Here is a 21,411-nt window from a genome sequence, read left to right as displayed (position 1 = left end):
GGATACTCACTGAATGACATCAAAAATTCATGCTCATTTTCCCCTTCCTCGGATAGAATAAACATATCTCCAGGAACAATCATGAGTGTTTGCATGAAAGACAAGGAAGGATGGAGTATATATTACATTTTCATCTTACACTGTATTCCTCCCATTCAACAAGGCATAACTATAAACACCTGCCGGTGATTGTGGCGCATTTTGATGATCAAGCTCTGAATAATCAATTTGAATTCTGTAGAACCTAATTTTATCATTTACAAACAAATTACTTCAAGGGTCTCTTTGTTCATCAATGGGTAATTAACTTGCACATAATCATAACACATCAAGTGGATCATTCTAAAACACTTAAGAATCTTCAAGCATGACTTGCAGCCTTGCTAACTCTCCTTTTCTGCAGCACCGACTCCTGCAAGCCTCTCCGTTTGTAGAAAGAACATTATTCCCCCTGTTCGTAATTGCCTACCTGGTACATGGACACCTGTGCATGACATTTCCAACTACGGGCTATAGCTGTACCTTTTGATAATTGTTTTTTTATTTCTATGCCGTCACTTGAGCACTTTCTGTTGGTAAGCATGTTAAAATACCCTGTATTCAGTAAACAGGACGTACACTTGTGTGTAGTTTGGTGTGGAAAATCTCAATTCTGCTATTGGTGATAAGAATTGATTTAAGTCAAAATAAAATACTTTGTAAAATTAAATATCTCATTTGTAACTAGAGTTGATGTAGAATTTTTGCATTATTTATTCTAATTTTTCAACAGCAGGTTGAAAGAGTGACATTTAAAAAAGTGATTGAAGCATCTCTTAATGAAAATGTTCGAACTTAATTGCAAAAAAATCGTCATTTTCTTTTATAATATGTAAAGAAATGTTGAAAACAAGGTAAAAAAGTTAGGAAATTGGGTGATTTGCATAAATTTGCATAACTTACATTTCTTTCTCACCAACTTTAATAACTTACAACTACTTCTCATGCTAAAACGTGAAGCTGACCAATATTTTAATCTTGCATTGACAAATTAATAAAACCTGGATGGATCTTTGACTACATAATCTAATCTATCCAATAATATTTTCTTCTGAGGGCATGGTGGTCGTATGTATACCAAGGTATGCCACTTGGGGCACAATCAGTCATATGCAAATAAGCTTGACCGCTCATATGCAAATTAGGATGCACAGTCACATTTAAATTAGCTTAAGCACTCAAAGTAAATGCACAGTCATATGTAAATTGGGATGAACAGTCATAACAAATGTCTACTTTGCAATGACAGTTTCACTTTCTTACTCATATAGAGTGCACAAATAGTTTTTCATTGTAGAAAACTTAGTTCATAAACATGGATTAAAAGTTCCAAATACCTAAAGCAAATGGAAGATGCATTTCCCATTTCAAATAAAGTAACACTGTACAAAAACTTTGTCATAAGAAAAGTTTATAAACATTATGACATCTTTCTTGCAAGTGCCCAGAATATCAAATTAACATTTCAAGTACATAAAATTTTAAGATGGGTTAAAATTCTGAAGAGTATCCTCAAATATATAATAAATGTACCGATGTGAAAGCTCAAAGGCTGACTAAGCACTAATATACAGTTGTTAGATTGCAGCTACTAAGAATATGTGAAAAATATCCTTGACATGACAGAATTTAGGTTTCTTGATCTTTCATTATTAAAAACAATTTGCGGACTGGAGTATCAAATAGAGCTTGGTAAACTTGTATCACACCAGATCTAGAAAATGATCACAGCAATAAAGATATACATTTCCACATTTCCGATAGCCTTTATAGCTATGTCACTTGTTGTCATGGTAACCACTTGATTGACCTGCAATTCTACTATTTCAGTTTCCTATCTGATCCTTACTTTATTTGTACAACTGCATGTGTACTATCAGGGATTGTTGAATGTTATGAATTTCTAATCTTACGTATTATGGTAGAATGCGCCTCAGGAAGAGATATTTGGACTCTCAAATTTTTACAATTCTTTTCTGATCTACCACTTGTTGGGGATCATTTTAAAGCTCTTTGACTTAAAAAAATTTTGCCATCGAAGTTTCTTGAAAATTGAAAATTTTATTTTTCCTCATGGAGTTAACCTAGGGATGGCAGTCATTTTGAATTTCAAGTAGCAGTATGTTAGGGACTTTGTTTCTCTGGTACCAAACTTCGCACTGTGACCCTGCTTGATCTGGTGAGAAAATGGTTGAATGTTTAATTGGGGAAAGTTTGAGCAAAAGTTTACATGTTAGTCTTTCACTTTTGAGGCAAATATGATCTTAAGTCATAACCTGCAAAAATATTTAAAAGAAGTACTACTGTAGCATATTCTGTCAATGCACATATGTGCATCTATAGCGGTGTGTGTCTGTCTCTCTGTCTTTGTGTGTGTATCTGTGCACATTGAATATTTTATTTTATGGGAATCCAAGCATCTTAAATTGGGCAAGACCTTAACAATTGTTATTTTGAGTATATACACTGTCATGTTAAAATAATGATGATTAATTGAGTTTCAGTGTCTATTAAAGATTCAATCATAGATGCCATTGCTGAGTAAAAAGGTGTATTACTTTGTTAACATATCCTGGGGTGATATTTGTATTTAAAATAGCTTCACTCATGCTAGTTTGTTGCACTAGATGAAATAAAGAACAAAAGACATACACTGCCGGTTTGATCTTTTAAGTTGATTATCTGTTGTTACTTCCATCACTTTACCAGCACTTCCCTATCATCAAATTAAAGTACTTTAAAAGATTACATAACATGTAGAACCTGCAACACCTGTCTCACTTTCAAGTCTACTTTCCTGTGGGCAGTTGAACTACCCTGGTATAAACAATTCCTTGAACCAACATCTTTGAGTAAAACTAGGTACAGAGTTGTTCTGGGCAATGATTGGCAAGAAGGAAATAATGACAGCAAGGAATGTTTTAAGCAGGAATGACATAATGCAATGATAATTATGGAAGATGGAATCCACCGTCATGTGGCTCTGAAATGTTCAAAACACCTCTTTCTCTGATGACCGACTTCCGTCTCATCTCTTTATTCTTAAGGCATGGAAATTTCATTATCTCCCAATTCCCAACAGAGTCATTAACGAGGATGGATGACTAGAATCAGAATATTAACCCTACACTTTGTGATAAATTACTATAATGTTGTGCTCAGTCGATTCAAACATTTAGACAATGAAAGACATTATGTTCAAATACTCTTATAAATTCTCAGGACTGTGGATCTACCATAAAATACAATAATTTATATTCCATTTGCAGGAAGAAATATGGGCTAAAGCTGAATAATGGCGATAAGATGGATTTGCCATCAATCAAAATACGCCAGTATTGGTTTAACTGCATATCAAACTGCAAAGAAATCTGAAAAGATGTTGTGAAGAAAAGTAAAAGCAAAACCATGACAATAATAATTTGTGGATAAATGTTGCACAAACTTGGACATGTCTCTATGTGAATTTGTGCAACATTAATATAAATTTAAATTTCAAAATTTTCAATAATCCAAATGGTGCTTGAGGACCACCCAACAATGCTATTTATGTAGCACTACTAGTGTACCTTTAAAATTACAGCAATTGAACTTGCTAATTTGTTTTCAAACTTGACATTGATAATGGAAACATTCATCTCACTACAAATTACCCTTCTTCCTGAAAATGTAATTTTCTAATTTATTGTCAGTAGTGTAACTACACCTTTTGACTTTACATCAATCTTTCAAAGGCGCTTAATTTTAATGTGTCATGTTATTTACAGCACTTTCACTTTGCCCCTTTTAAAACAAAATCATCTCAATAGATATTGTTCTTTTCCAGGTACTCATTAAAAAAATATTTATCTTGATGAGAATGATGTAATTACCTCATGCATCTTTCATTCACACCGCACTGTATTTAATCAATATAACGTTTTTAAAATAGGGGACTAAAGTAATAATTTTACTATGTACTATGCATTTATCAGGCAAATATTAATTTGCGGTCGGGGTAATTAATCATAATATGCATTAAGATAATTGATCCTTTAGTTATGTATTACCTAATATCGACATAAAAAGTTGTTTTTTCGATCCTTTCTATACTTCATATAGTTCTAGCATATATGGGTGATGAATGATCACACTTTCTGACCTCAACCTTGTAACAAATTTTCAGATTCTGAAAGATTGCAAAACCGTGGAGCGATTATACTAGTCATTGGTAATTTAGCGCATACAGTCATGGATGCTACTATATCAAGTTTTGGCGACAGTAATTCTAAGTCTCATGCGGGTTAAACAAACGGTCAACTGTACAAACTAAGGACATATGGAATATTTGCTTGTTTGATGCAAAATTATAGGATACCAACCAGCACATTTTTTCATTCCTGTTTACGGTAATTACACAATTAAAATGATACTGGTATGTTGGATCATAAAAATTGCCAGTTTGTGACAATAAGCATGTCTTTTTTTTGGATAAAAACAAAAAATTATGATTTATTTCTGTTGTGATGTGCGCTTGTTGCAAGAAAAGTACATGTTGTAAAATAACAGGCAAGTTTATATCACACTGGAAGACAGTTACACCATAGTACTGGTACCGTTACTAACAGATTGTTCACATATATTCATGTTTGGAATGATCACAGAAACAAAATTCAGATGCATCATCGGGTGGCTAAGGCCAAAACAAATAATAGATTTGCTTCTGGTCATTGACATGTGGCAAAAATGATGCAGCGACGCAATCTTTTTTTCAATTTTTTTTTCATTTTTTGTGGAATTTGATACATTTTTCCCTTTTTCCATAGGGCAAATGAAAAACAGGAAAAATAGAGTTGACACCCAAACTTTGAAGTGATGCGGGTGATGACCAGCAACAAATCAATCTTTTTTTTTTTTTTTTTTTTTTTTTTTTTTTCTTTGCCTAATCTCAGAATTTTTTTCTTCATACCAAGCAGTAACTCACAGTGAAAGTTTCATGGTTATGAAGAGTTACAACATGATGACGAAAGAATTTCATTTGTTTATCAGGGCGGGGGGGATCATCTGCATTTTGATTGTCATGCACAAATTGGCATCAAATACCATTAATGGGGAACAGTTGCATCATGGAAAAAAACCATACCCACTCACTGTTCACATTTAGCTTTGAAATGTTTGTTTTTCAAAAATCTGCAAGAAATTTAACTCCAACAATTATTCATATGATATAATAATGTCTGCTATATAGTTCTCTGGCATTTTGTCATCTTTTTGGGAAGTTTATATTATACAACTTTCATTTAGGGAGGAGTTTTGAAGTCAAACGCACAGATTTTTGCACTTCCAAACTTCCCTCAGGGGAGGAGTTTTAAGGTCAATCCCAATTAGTTTGCCATGGATGTGTTTTAATTACCCATAGTCCCTTGCTGATGTCTTTCTGCATAAAAAGTAAGTAGGTTCAAGGACAACAAGTTGTGGCAACAGGTCCCAAAATCCCTTCAATTGTTATAAAGCATGCTTCACTTTGCTGTATACAGTATGTCCATCTGGAAATTGCTATTAAGTATCATTGTGAAGGGGAGTCTGGTGTACACAAAGATCTGGGACTTGCTTCATACAAGTTTAATGAGGTATAAGAAATGAACACCAATATGAAATCAGCATCTTCAGCATAGAGAATTTTGGGCTAAGTTATCAGAGGTTGATATGCTAAATTGGCATGCACACCCACGTCCTCACAGAGGACCATCAGCAAGAAGTGTGGGTGTGAGTAACTAAACTACAGCCAGTTTCACTCAACCTCACTGATAGGGTGTCTGATACACACACACTGAGTATAGAACCCACAATGTTTCATCTTGACATGAACAACAGAAAATCTGATAAAAAAGATGCAACCTTTGGTAACCATGCCTACAGCAAGTACACTGGAGATTAAGGCTTGACACCCCCTGTTACAAGAGAATTAATTTTCAAGTGAGCAACCACAAGTTTATCAGCTATAACTAGTCTGGTGAGACAGCACAATTTTTATGAGACTTAGCTGTTTATTTCCGATAAACATACTTGCAGGTTCAATGCCTACAATATGTGTATACAAAAGACTGTATCAACGAGGTCTGATGAAGTTGGCTTCAGTAAGAGTACATGCAATGAAGTGTCAAAATACAGAGGGAGCGTATGGTCAGGAAGGGCGTATCTGGTTTTGCTGGTCCCCCTAAGAGTCACCTTTTAGTTGAACAGCTAAAACACAGGAACAACACAGGACATGACATTATCACCACCGGCATCCACAGCCAACATAATCATAGCTTTCCTTATCAAAAGCATCTATAAATAACTATTTGCTGTGCTTTTAAGGTAATGGAAATTCTGCCTTTCCATACCAGCATGTTGTTAAATATTCCTACACGTGTTATGACAGAATCACAAATATAAACTTTACAATATATGATGGCACCATATATAGACGCTTTGTCTCACAATAGCTGATACTCACAAACAACAGAAATACGCGCAAAAGATGGGTCACCCTAATATGGTCTCCGTTTGCAGTTTGACTCATACTCAATACGTTAATGATTCTAATATATTTTTGCCTTTACAAATTGCTGAAAATAGTTTCCTATAGTCAGACAGAAATGTGTGACCCCTTTCAACAGTCTATATTTTTACATTCTGATTAAAGCTGAGTACAGGACATCATGACTCCTCCAAGAAAGTGACCATTACAATCATTCAAGATGCTTACACTATACGTCCTTATCGATATCCAATATATTTATACAATACTTACATTTCTATTCCAAATATTTTGATATCCTTGAGTTAATTGTACCATAATATTAATGTCAAACTTAAATTCTACAATGCCATCCTTATCCACTGTTTGTACACAAATTATTAAGCCTAGATTATATTCGTCGCTTACGGCCTCTGTGCCTCCGACACGGCGTAAGCAACAAATAGGATCTAGGCTAACAAATTATATTGCCAAAGGACAAAATATTTGCTTCCTTATCCAAAGCGTTTATACAATAATATTCCAAACATACACACACATACATACATACATACGTACGTACGTAAGTAAGTACATACATACATACATACATACATACATACATACATACATACATACATACATACATGTTTAGATAATACATACATACATACATAATACATCATACATACATACATACATACATACATACATACATACTTACATCATACATACATACATACATACATACATACATACATACATACATACATACATACATACATACATACATACATACTTACATACATACATACATACATACATACATACATATATACATACATACATACATACATACATGTTGATAGATTCTGAGGAAAAGTTACATTACTTTTTGCTATCATATGAAACCATCATACTATATACACAGTATGAGTAAACAGGAAGAGAAGAAAGGCTGGATCAGGAAGTGAAGTTTAGAAACTTTATTGGAGGTTTTAAAATGTTTCCTACAGCACTTCAGTATTTGCTTTAACCATGTTGAGGGTTCTGATATGATTTAAGCCACACTGTCGGGTACAACTTCCATGAAATAAAAATTCCCACAGATTTACAAAGACAAGATCATACGCCTGTCTCGGATGACATTTACCAAGACACTGCCTATTCTCGGTGAACCATCAAAATTTGCAAGAAAACGTCGACTGTCATTTTAGACTTCAGTCAAAGTCACATGTGAAGGTATAAGCTTTGCAGGAGGAGTGAAACTACCAGTGCATGTAGCGGGGTTAAAGAAAGGTCGGAAATGGCTTGATGATCAAGAATGATACAAAATATCACACGTCGACTATTCTTGGCACAATAAAATATCTGTGCTGGTGCTCTACTGAAATTACTAGGCTCAGTTTAGAGTAACTGTAATTCTGTTGCCTACAAATTTCTTGCATGATTTAATATCCCTCCCTCAAAAAAAAGTTTGTTAGGTCTATTTTATTTGACTGAATTTAAAAGATTGTGTGAAAAATGGTGGAGCTCTGAGAATTCCTTTCTGCTGGCAAATCAAGTGAATTCCCATGGGAAGATTTGCTATACAGGTAGGTTTGCTGAGGCTAATCACTAGAGATGCGATACGTGATGAGGATAAAGATGAACTCTTGTAGAAGATCGTGAGGCTTTAAAGGGTTGACATGGTGGTCTTCATGATGCTGACAGAGAAACGACTTTCTTCCACTGAAATGTCACGATTAACATTTCCAAAAAGTCAAGCACTGCATTTTAATTCCCAGTGACTTAAACTCTCTCTCTCCTATAGTTTCAGGGATGTTGTATGATTGTCATCAGCATGCCTCTCCAGACAGATTTCAATCCCTAAGACTTGGCTTTACCAAGTGTCGTGTGTAATTACTTTGAGCCACAATTATCTGTCCCATTTAATCAACTACGAATTATTTCCCTTTGTGAGCAGAAAGAGAACTTCATTTCACAAAAAAGCACTACTGTAAGTGACAGGAATCGTCAATGTTGAAGAGTTACTTCCCCGTAATCTATCGGAGCAAACCAAGCATTACAACTGAAAAGGTCCCTCAGTGTACAATAAAGAAACGGGCAGTGAGCTATGAAGTGGTCAGGTGGGATGTACAAGATCAAAGTCCAATAGCAAATAAAACAAGATTATCCAAAACTCCCGTCTCTCGACTTGCTGTTGTCACTTTTTATTACGCTTCTGGAATTTTCTGATTTATAATGAAGACCGTAAATTTGCAATGGTGGGCAGTCATTCACTCTGATATCAAAACTCACTACGGCTGTAAACAGTGTACTACTTTTTGATTCAGCACTCTGCCAGGATCCTTTGCCATTTTATATTCGGCTGGTATATCAACAGAATAAAGAACACAAATACTAAACCTTGTCTGAACATTTGACTTTCCTTCAACCACACTTGGCCTTTGTCAGGCGTCAGATTGTCTTGCTAGGAAATTTACTCACTAGATTACAATTTCAATGGAAAACAAAAGGCTGTGACACCTCCATATTCATACAGATTAGAAGAAACTTGATCCCTGTGTCCCTATATACTAGGTCCAAGTCCTACTGTAAAATCCATTTGTAGAGGGGGAACCTCTCTGAATCAATATAGAAATACACGCTCTTGAGAAAAGCATTTAATTAGTAATGTGAACAGTATGATCCTAAATGTCCATCAGTTTTGCATATTCCTTATTACATATACACTGGCCTAGACCCAGAAATACAATGCTGGAATTCAGAATATACATGTACACTGGGCTATATTCTCATCAGAGTTCAGTATTACGGGTACGTTGTCTGTGCATACATCAAACATCACATCATAAATACTCGTAATTACTGCAGTAATAGTGAGCATTCATTGTGCAGTGTTTGACAGGTCATTACTTGGAAGAGTCAGTCTTTTGCAAACACTTATCCTCAGCGACCATTAGGACATCACTTTTTGAAGAGGAGTCAGTGACCTGGTTCCAGAGGTTAAAGGTCAAGGGCCATTTGAATTTAGTATTATTGCAAAAAGACTCCTCCACCCCCTTTGTGGTATCCTCCCAACAATAGAAAACCATGGTACCATTTTACACAACCACTTATCATTACTAATTTCAGGCCTGAGAGAATGATTGCAGAAGGAAAAGCTACTTTATTCAACTATTTACAAATGTAAAGTGAATATTTGCTTGAGCTACATGTTCATAAAGGGCAGTTCTGCATGAAATGCTCTGTGGAAAAGACATCATTCTACTTGTAGTTATGATACACTAAGCTCGATATCTGCGCTCATCAAAGTTTCAAATTTTTTGCAACATTCTGGGAAAGACTTAAAGGGAAACAGTCATCAGGACTGTGCCTGTGGGAGTTTCTTGTTTACAAACAATGTATTTCGTGCACGATCTCTAGATGCACCTCATCATCATAGCTGTAACATTTAAATTATACGATGTAGATTGTGACAAACATGTTTTAACTTTCATCAATCACCATCGTACCATGGATATAATGTTTACATTGGTCATATGGGTCCCATGCAACCTTTGAAAGCAGTTCCGACAACTATATCCCTTTAATACACGTATTTTTACAGATAAATTAACTCATATATAAACCAGATTGAAATGAACAAATATTTTCAAAGACTTCGTCTGTTTACACAAACCTAAATTCATTCAATTCTTTTCACATGAGAAGTTGCAACTTCCCATTTTCCTTTCTTCAAAACACTTCAATATTATAATTTGATCTTGATTATGATAATCACCATAGCACACAAAACAAGACTCTGACATCCACAGCAAATCAGGCTATGAATGGATCTGATCAGTGTCACCTGACAATGCCAGGCATCTCAAGAGTCTACATTCCTGTCTTTCAGGAGTTACTTTCAAGCCGCAACCCCTAGGTTAATAAAACCCTTAACCCTTTTCCTGCCGAGCGCCCTTGTCCGTTATCCTGCCAAGTCAGTAGAAAACCGCCCCATAATATGTGCCTGCAAAAGATTGGCTCTCCTGCATGTTATCCTGCCAGGCATTTTGCAGAAATCGCTCATTTTCAGGGTTGTTTTAGCCGTACTTATACGTGTTAGACTCGATAATTTCTACATGCCCATAGACAGGGGAAGGAGCTCAAGGGTTACTGCAGAAAAAAATTGAGGTCACCGGCTTTTTTTGCCCCTGGGAGTGCGTCATTTTATTGCCGTTTCATGTTTATTTTTTCGGAAATAAACTCCTTCAGTATTACGCACGTCCGCTAGGCACAAACATCACCTCACTCGTCTGTTAGTCAGAGACCCTGAGGGTCGTGCTAGGGGTGCAGCAGCACCGGCAAACCTGTCCTGTTTCCCCAGGGTAGGGTCAATTGAATACGTACCTTCAACGACTTGGCAGTGTAGCACAAAAACTACGTTTTTGCCGTTGTATTAACGACATGGCTGAGCCATTGAAGCACAGCTCCACGTAGTTTAGCCAGCTCAGTTGGGAGTTGGTTTACGAGTGTTACCGTTCATTACTGACTTAATCGAGTGGTCCTCAGTCAGGTACGGGTTTTGTACCGACATGGCTTGGGCTGCAGCTAACCAGTGATAACCAGTCACTACACCCAAGTCTTCAGTTCACTTTTGCGATGCACGGGTGCAACGCAATATGCTTCCATTGTTCTAGCCATCGACGTGTCCACATGCTGGCAGCCATATTGTACTGCTAGCTGGTTTGCATAACAAAAGCAGTCCCTGCTAAATGCAGGCGGTATCCCCATAGCAGACTACGCATTAACCTTATGTCCCCTTTTGAATTCTCTGTACGCAAACAGCGTACGTAGTTACCAATGCGTCGGCAAGAGGATACGTTTGCCTGCAAACCAGAGCCAATACTTCGGACGATGGAATAAATAAAAAATCCAAAGCTACGTCCATTGAATGGCACGGCCAAGGCGGTGAAGGACGTTGCCTGGCTTGAACTTGCAGAGCTGAAGCCCAGCTTAGTACGTCGGACACCAGTTTGTAATGGTATTTCCGAGTTGTTCATATCCGTTCCATCGGAGGAACAAGTCGAGCCGTCCCGTCAAAAATACGTTCTCATTTTCAGTCACGCACAACTGAATAAGTGACTTTCGTCTCGCACCATCGGCATATCTGCCAAGTCGTTTGCAAGAGGTAGCCTTCTAGATTAGCATTGCCGAGTTGGTCAAGTTCGGCAGCAATCTCTATAGTGCCAGGCAGCCAAGTACGTCCAACTCCGCCAGAAAACGTCACCATGCTATCCTGCCAAGTCCGCTAAAAAGCGGTAAAAAAAAACCAGCCCCCCTCGGGTGTTGGGGACTGGCGGACAGGTTTCTGCACCTTTCCCTGTCTATCGACTCCCTGCGAACCCATTTCGAGGGGAAAAGGCGTTCCTTGTCAGAAAACCTGTCCTCGGATGACCCCTAAATGCATAGAGGATAGCAAAACGTAGTGCCGTCGACTTGGCAGGAAAGGGGGTACCCAAAAAGGGTCCGATTTCCATCGGGTTGGTAGAATAACGGTCACCAGTACTTAGATTCTGGCTACACCGAATTTCAAGCGGATTTTCACCGACTTGGCAGGAAAAGGGTTAAAGTTTCGGCACAAATTTTAGTATAAAGACAGAAATAGCATGGAAAGACAACACCGGCCAATATATATTGCCTGCTTTTGCATATTTCCTGACAAAAACACTGTACTGTGTTTCATTATTGGGCAAAATTATCCAGAATAAAACGTGTTTTCCAAGTTCCAGGGCAAAATTCTCACTCTTCAAACATTCCAAATCTGGCACTGAGAGTGTACTTGAGCCATAATTTGACAATGGACAATGTGGCACATTATTTAAATCAACGGAGGAATGTCAAGAATTCCCTGGCACCGCCCATTCCCTGTACCAGACACAATTGTCCAGGTATCACTGAGAACAACTATAGATCTGATAAGATATGGCATAGTCTTCAAGTCAACGGCAAGAAAGCATTTGTGAATCTATTATCTTTATTTTGAGCATATCTTCTCAGATTTCAACTTCCAATGCTTTCAATCAAAACTCTGATCCACCAAAAGCATTCAATTTGCTCTCTATGATTTAACTTTCTTGATAGTAAACCTGACTTTAATATTCACCACAAACCATTGTAAAACCGTAATTTTTCCACAGAGGTATATAATGTTGAAAAGTTTAGGGATATACACTTGAAACTGTGCGTCCTTTCAGTAAAGTTAAACATGTTAAACAATGTCAAGCATACTTGAGCTTTTGATCTCAAATTCTGTGATAAAATGCTGTAAATATATATGTATCTTTAGTTACAATATGATTATGAACAAAAATAAAAGCCCGCTGAGAAAAGTCCTCTATATTCAATATTGACATATACAGGTTTCACATCACACTTCGACATTTGTACCATTACTAAAAACACTCCCGATCTATAAATTAAAGGGGTCTTTGTGTAAGTGGGACTAGCTAACAATGTTGACATTGTTTTGAAAGGTTGGGTTTCACAGGGCAACCTGTGCTGTGGGCCGTATCATTTGAATCTTGGGGGTGCTTGTGAAACTTTGCAGTGCAAGTTTTCATGAGGTCAAAGGTCACAATTAATCAACATGATAAAACGGTTCAAAAAAGACATAATAACCTTGATGGCCAACATCTTTCGGTCGATGATTCCTCTAAATGTATGATAGATTTTAAATTTATCTACCGGAAATAGATCATATGTGACTAAAGTAGACTGGAGGAGTTTGAGAGAGTAAATCCGCAACATTAGTTTCGCCTATTCACTCTTGTAAAGTTGTAAAATGTAAAATTTTGTAGCGTGGTAGTCTAAACAAGTTGCTGTTTAACATTATAAGACCTATTCTGATGATGTACTGGTACTGGGCAAAACATAAAAGTACACCTGTGTAGCTGTACTGCCTTAGTAAAACTGAAATACATTCATTTCAACCATGCCAAAGACTCAATATATCGAGATGCAGAAGATACTAAATGTGCTTAATGAAAAATGGACAATTAATTTATGAAATAATTTGTGTCGCCTCCGCATCTTTTTTCTCTTTCAATATTTGAATTCTTTTTTCTCTTTTTTCAACTGTATTTGAATCCTTTTTTCAAATGAGTCCGATGTGAACATTTTTCAGCCTGAATCTTAAAATTGTATGGCCTCAATGTCAAACGGTCTTCCCCTTTCAGATTCTATCCCTACATTATCATTGTTTATCCGTAACAATTAGAGTAAACATTTACTAACGTGCAACACTACAAAGCCTTCTACCTAAACAGTTTAACATCTATTAAAAGAAAGAATTTCTCTGTACACAATACATTTACATCTATCACATTATTTAGTTTTGTCATTATAATAAAGCAGATTTCGATAGAAAATACAATTGAAGACTGATGAATAGCAAAAGACGTGACAGGAAGTATAATCTATGACACAAGCAGAATTATTCATATCTGCATTATTCATTAAATTTAGCTACAATGTATTTATTAAACCATAACAATACAATTGTCTTAGTCTAATTTAAATATCAATAACTCAATGCGCCATATGTTGTCGTTTCATGTTCAGTCGCAGGGAACCATGCCATTAGACAAAATTACAAATAAGCTGAAAGCAACTGTGCAGTTTACGTTAATACGCAAAGAGAATATGGCATACAATATTCATTGGAAAATGTAATTCAAGGCCATAATAAATTTTTCGTAAAACATACTTTCTTCTCTCAAACATGCTGCACGCAGGTCAGAAGACTGCTTGCTCATATTGACGTTCAAACACAACCTACAAAATTTGACATTATTAAAAATTTTGACACCCCCCACCCACCTGACCTCCCATTACCGTTGCAAACAATAGGATTAGGCCAATCTGGTGTCAACAGGTTTAAAACATTATTTAAAGCGTTTTATTGAAATATTAATGTGATGTTGGCAACAAATGATGGGACAAATGGGGCTGTTTTGCAGTATTAGAACATAAATACCTGGTAACGACATATAAAGGAGGGTTCAAAACGTCATTATACTTGATATACAACCATAAAATTATACAACTATACCTAATATTATTAAGTTTAAAATTACTTTAATGACCCATCAAAATATTCACTTCAAAATCATTAAATAGTAATTTGATAGGCAAATTTCTTTGCACACAGTAGTACAACGTCTCGATCACATTGAGCTGGAATTTTCTTTTGTCACGTTGATGTATTGAGTGTGTTGGTTAATTGAAAGTGAACCCATCAGAGGCACTTCTGTGAAGGACTTTTCACTATCTGAAAATATGTTGGGAGGAACACTCCGAATATTAAGCCATGCATTCACTTGAACTTGAGGAAGGAATTCAATAAGGGCACGGACCAAAGGCAAGGACACAGGCTAACAAGACTATATTTAATACTTGAACAGAGAAAGCGAACAAAATGTCGGTATTCCCACAGGTGACAATTCATAATTGCTAAAGTTGACTTTTCACTTTAAGTCCCATCCCTCCAAGAAAAGTTTCAAATTGAATTTGAGATCAATGCAATGCACAGTGTTTAATGTTGTGATGCAAATTTCTCTGTTACGACATTTAGAATTAAGCTTAATTAAACAGTGCACAGTTGTTTTGAAATCGGATTTATGATATTTTCAAGGCTTTGACTTGGCCAGAGGGGGAAGTCAAATAATCACAAGTTTTGAGTGTGTGGTTCAAGACCATGATCAGAATAATCAAATTATCCCAGATTATAATACACTCTGTTTCAACAGCACAGGTATGGCTTAGTTTTTAATGTACTTCTTTTGGTTATCAATAGTATATCAGAAGTATGTGTTATTTGTTATTGGTATGCATCTGGTAAGCATTATGAGAGGGCCCCTCTTGATAAGAGCAATCATAATCAGTAAATCAGGGAGAGATAGCAGATATATGTTCACGTTTGCAAGCTAAAATATTAATTGCATGTGTGGTGCATTTTGACAGAAAACTGTACTGAACGTTTCTTTCCAGGGCTCCTCAACAATATTTGGATATTTTTTATTCCAAATTTGTTTGCCATTTTTGAGTCAATCAGTGTAACTAAATGGATATTTCTACATTAGAGCTAATAAATTCTGATCTTAATAAAGAATTACCTTACACTGTTAGCTATACCATGGATGTCTGTTTTTTTACATCCATGGCTATACTGTGTTGATCGAGTTGCTGAAAAAGCAGGAATGTTGATAATCTGCCTTCTTTTCTCTAAGCATAAGTACTCTAGATTATCCATCAGCAAAAATGCTTTGAGAAACATAATCAAGGTGTTTTGGTACAACTAACAAGTACAAAACTCCGAACACAGACCAAAAGTCTCTAAGAAAATGTACATAATTAAGAGGACACTGAGTGACAATTACAGACAATTTGTTTCCAGGTTTTTCAAAGTCAAGTATGTCTCACACTGACATTAGTTTTATTTTATTCTGATGCTGCAGTTGATTAAACTGGCGAAATAAATCAGTTCTGAATGCTCAGCACAGACATTAGTAGAATCGCTCAGTGGTATAACAGAGATCAAAGACCCCTTGACTATTGACACACCTCATTACATAACATTTTTGTCTGGCATTCTTGTATCCTATATATTGCCACAAAACGTGTTTGTACCCCAACCACAAATTCCACAACAATGCAACCCTAATACGATTTCTATGGGCAGTTTTACTATAGAGTATAAAAATAGGGGCCATACTTCTCAGAACATTGAAATAAAACTCTTCCAGTCAAACCACAAGATAGAGCTGAAGCTGGACAACGAAGGTGGACATAAGCAAATCTGGATAAATTGCATATTCAATACATGTCCATACAATAAATTTTTGTTCCCGTACGATGTCTCTGATCTAAGCACTGGTGCATCACGTAGGAGTTGAAACGTTGGCAATTTTCACTACTTCACTTGAAGCAAATGGAATACCATCTCCATGAAGAGTTGATGCATATTTATGTCATCTGCCATGATTACACTGTCAAGGTTTTCTGACCTTTGACACGGCAAGTAGGTGTCGGTGAATTCCAATCGTGTTTGTTGACTTTTCGGGTCATTTTGAAATTAATACTGATAGTAATGACTTGTTGTTTATGAATATAAGTCAACAAGCATTTTCTTATGCATCCGTGTTATGGTAGAATGTGTTACCTGTAGATATTCAAAACTTTCAAATTCTTACAGTTCTTTTCTAAATCAACCACATGTGGGGACTCATTATGAAGCTCTTGGAGAAAAAATAATTTCACCATCTCAGTTTTTTTGAAAATTGAAAACTTTGCTTTTCCCTATAGGGTTTAACTCATAGATGGTGGCCAATTTGAATTTCAAATATCGGTACATGTTAGGTAATTTGTTTCTCTTGTACTGAACTTTGCATGGTGACCCCTAATTTTAATATTCTTAATTTGGTGAAAGAATCATGGTTGAAAGTTTCATTTAGGAAAGTGCAAAAGTTCAAGTCTTTCACTTTTGTGGCACATACTACCTTAAGGTTTAGTTCACATCCAGGGCCACATCAGCATCATCATGTGTACAATCATCTATAGGTTTCATAACACATGCCCTCTACCTTAAAACATTTCTTAACTCTTTGAGTAAACTAAGGAATTTCTGAAAGTATATTTGTCAGTTCTGGCAAATGACATTTGCCGGAAGCACACTGATTATGTAATATGGAAAGGAATGTTATTGAGCCAGTGACGAATATATTTCCTTAAATTTTAGGGAACACCACCAGTACTTTAAAATATTACTACTGTCTAAAAAGAACAGTCCATTATTAATTCTTTTCATTTCAATCCACAAATGATTGACTTATACGACAGCATATCACTTCATAAAACTTGTCCGCGCTTGATCAACTGTAATAGTACACAGTACTTTTCATTTTCAGTATTAAAACTCACTGGTTGTGCCTTTGAAGACCCATTAAAATAATATCGCCACACAATTACTTTTTAAGACCAAAGAAAAGGTGTTTTTCACTCACAGATTACAAAAACAATTGAGGAAATGGCAGGAAGTCATTTTAGAACCAAAAATTATCACAGCCGAGTTGAAATCAGACTATATGTGATCAAATTCAACTAAACAGAAAGCTATTATTAGTATTAATGAAGGGGAAAAGAAAACCATTCAATGAACAGTAGAAAATATTGAACATCAATGCTAACCCACGTAACAAACTTCATTTTGAGAAGAGGAGAGGGGGAGGGGTCAGTCTCTGATTCACTTAGGATGCATTAAAAAAAGTGATAGCAAGTTTTCAATTCATTTTACCTCAATTTCTTCTTGATATTATCACATTAAGCATCTCACCAAACCATTTCCCTCTGTTCTTTAATCTTAAGCAAAACCACGGAAGGAGTTTCAGATGAAAGAATTGCAAATCTTACACTGCTTCCCTACAAAATAATCATCCCACACCCTTTGCTGAAACACCCATCAAGTCAACCCTAACACTTGACCTTGCATTGGCAGTTCTGAGTCTAGATCACTGCCTGCCTATACTGTACACCCATTATTAGTAAAGGACAGAGGCCAGTGACCTACAGAGTGACCTGCCAATACAATTACTGTGTGTAAGCCGCAACACAAAGTCTTTAGACCCATAGTACAAGCAATGTTTAACCCTTTTGACCCATTGCATTAACACCAGTACAACAAAATTTACATTGGCTTCCAGTCCAGAAACGAATTGATTTTAAAATTCTTTGTTTCACTTACAAAATTATTACAGGCCAAGCCCCCGACTATCTAGCAGAAATGCTTACAGTACGTCATACTGGTCGTACACTTTAATAGGTCCCAGTCTAGTGGTGCGATCATTTTGCATCAGCCTGTTTGCAACACGGCTTTTTATGGCAATAGAGCCTTTTCTGTATGTGCTCCCCATTTGTGGAATGCTTTACCATTTGAGATAAGGCTTGCTAATTCTTATGACAATTTTAGAAGTCAGTTAAAAACTTATCTTTTTAGATCATTTTATTCCTAGACACTTTTTATCTCTTTGCATTTTATTGGTGTTTTCTCGTAATTTTTATTTATAATTTACTGCTTTTCTTTAGTGTTGTGTAAAGCACATTGAGATTTTAAAAATGTGATGCGCTCTATAAGAAATAAATATTATTATTAATATTATTGCACTCAAATTTTGGTCAAACCCTCTTGTGGTTTGGGCAATGTAAATGGATACTAGGGGAAGGGGTTATCGTTGTCAGGCATACCTGTCAAATCCATAAAGTAATAGCTTGTGGAAACCAATAAAATATTTTCAAGTGGAGATTAATTCAGAACCACTATGTGTTTGTGAAGCCTTCTTGTCCTTCTACACACTGTAGCTGAAACCATGCTTTGCAAAAACAATTGACCCTCACTTATTTAAGTTATTACAAGATCAAAAGATCAAATTTTGGAGGATGTAAAACATACCAGAGCAGTGGTAACCTTTCATATGGGTAGACCCAACAAATCCATTCCAGAAAGCCGGGATGTAGTAACTTTATATGCTAGGACCTTATCCAATTTCATTTTTCGGCTGGGATTGGGAACTTCTTTTTTCTACCCCATCTTACACAACTACCCGAGGTTGACCGAAACTCAAGCTCTTTCAACCATTATAATTGTCGCCTCATTGACTATCAGCTATCTATTCAACAAATGGACGAACATTTCCTGGGGCATGCAGGTTGTGTCAGAGGACCCTAGAATGACTTTCCATTGGGGCTGAACAACTGCTATTCTCACAGCCTTGGGCATTACGTAAGTGAAACATAATAGTCATTGTAATTCAGTGAGGTATAGTGTTTCTATACAGAGGTCATTGGGTATTGCATTTACAGTAAAATGGTCATTTAAGATTAACATTGGACGCGAAATTATTTTTTAAAAGTTGGCCAACACAAATATCCATGTTCATATATTGTTGTTCCGTTATTATCCATCCTTATTATGCACCCCTCCAACCCAAAACAGACACACCTTTGCTCTGTGCAGGTTTAGTGTGTAAATCGTTACCTGCTACGCTTGCAACTCACAGACCTGTATGCAGTGATAAGACACACCCATCCTTCAGATCTTTGTGTCAAAATCACTGCCATCCAGAAACTCATCTCTGATTAATCTGAACATAAATCAAGTATTCAGTTATATGCAGGGGGTGTTCGATAAAACTTGTTGCTTTTATATTTTGATGAGTTACTAGTAAGTGTTTTTGGGGTGAATAAAATGGAAAAGGTCAAACTAAAATTCCCTTTTGTATCTTCTGCACCTCCCGTTCGAACCCCTCCCCCAATAATACATGATAACATGATAGAAGTGTTGTACAGCACCTGTTTCTGCCAACTCTTTCCCAGTCTTTGACGAATACTTCAACTTCATCGTGTGCTTCAAGCGCCTTGTCGTTCAAGTCCCACTCTAATTTCTGCAAGAATTACGTGAATGAGACAAACTTGCCTGAGCTGACAATGTTTGGACATGTGCACTAGATTAGTGAAGAAGCTGTTTATGTTTCTCTCGAAGTGACCCGAGCAGTCTGACTACATTGAATTGGGGACGACCATACACGCCTCCCCGCAAGCTCCTTATCGAAAATTTTCCCGGGCTTTACATGTAATTATACCGCCGCAGCCGATATGCCGCAGCCACACTGCACTGATTGAGAATTCTGACCAGTTTTGGATAAGTGTCGAGGAACTCTGAGCCAAACTTCAGAGGGTAAAAATCCATCCCTGCTATCACTGTGCAATGTAATGAATGCCAGACATGCCAAAATACGTCAAGATGAAATGATGCACCATTCAGATATCCGACTTACCTGGTTCCAAACGGGGTTGAGTTCTTCTTTGATAACTTCAGTCTTCTTCGATGACCCTACAGAGTCAAGGGAAAATGCACCAATGGTAACTTCAGAATTGACAGGTGAGGGCATAAAAATTCATTCACTTCAAACCATTACCAAATGTTTGCAGTCATGAGAGAGGCATTCTTTCTTTCTACTTTCAATCATTACAACTCCTATACTAGTTTAATACTTTTACTACACTGTCAAACCGGTATTTTTGCATACACAATGTATACAGTGTTCTGCCGCCAGCTTCGTTACGAACTGTAGTGTACATACCTTGAAATATAACGGTGGCTTGTGGATCGATCTTCCCGAACTTTTCGATATTCGGGAGGTTCGTGGCGTTTGTCACGGTAACTTGTAGAGACATTTTCACCAGTTGACTGTCATTCTTTCAAAAGACGAGCAGAGAAATATCCAGAGGTGTCAGAACGACCACTGCACAGGGCTTCGCTTCCACACATACACCCCACCCACGTTAGCACAGAACTTCAATGGGATGCATGCTGGATAACTTTGCATATATCAACATCAAGTCGTGGACTGTTCCATTCCATACTGAAGGTGGGGAGGACACAGGGACAAGCCGAGGTGAAGCTGATGAAGTGAAAACGAAAGTAAACACAAGTCAGCCCGAATTATGAGATTTTATATAGTTTCAAATCAAGAACTGATTTCACAAATTTTTTTCACATTGCTAATTTAATAATGTACCGATATCAAGTCACATGCAATTGTTTCATACTGAAATGATAGATGACAAAAAGATAGAAATTTTGTGTGAAAACAGCATACATTCATTTTTTACTATTATTTTGGAAAAGAGAATTAAACCTGGACTGTGCACTAAAAAAAAAGATGTAGACGTTTTTTATCTTATTAAATTCAACGAAGAATATATAGTTGCCGGGCGACAGAGTACTGACGGGGAGCGAAAGTGCTGGGCACCCCAAGCAGGTAACGAAGTAGTTGATTGCGGGTGTGTTG

At 36.6% G+C, this 21,411-nt stretch overlaps 1 protein-coding gene across 41 annotated transcripts in view; it reads right to left on the bottom strand.

Annotated features, from left to right (window-relative positions):
* LOC139120453 (myoferlin-like) overlaps positions 1 to 21,021 on the bottom strand; it is a 137,903-nt gene extending 116,882 nt beyond the window's left edge. For 35 of the 41 annotated variants that reach the window (XM_070684864.1, XM_070684863.1, XM_070684867.1 and 32 more), the window contains exons 1-3: positions 20,701 to 20,928; positions 20,395 to 20,450; positions 19,910 to 20,001 (exon numbers count right to left, since the gene is read on the bottom strand). In XM_070684864.1, coding sequence (XP_070540965.1) covers positions 19,910 to 20,001; positions 20,395 to 20,450; positions 20,701 to 20,794 — 242 coding nt within the window. In that variant the 5' untranslated portion in view covers positions 20,795 to 20,928. Of the gene's footprint in view, positions 1 to 19,909; positions 20,002 to 20,394; positions 20,451 to 20,700 lie in introns of all 41 variants that reach the window. The other 6 variants (XM_070684865.1, XM_070684872.1, XM_070684876.1 and 3 more) reach the window with 1 other exon arrangement.
* Positions 21,022 to 21,411: the final 390 nt, after the last annotated feature.

The sequence above is a fragment of the Ptychodera flava genome, chromosome 20 (genome assembly GCF_041260155.1).
Source record: "Ptychodera flava strain L36383 chromosome 20, AS_Pfla_20210202, whole genome shotgun sequence".
Classification (NCBI taxonomy): domain Eukaryota; kingdom Metazoa; phylum Hemichordata; class Enteropneusta; family Ptychoderidae; genus Ptychodera; species Ptychodera flava.
Note: the sequence above shows the minus strand (reverse complement) of the source record. Positions and strands in the feature narration are given on the sequence as shown.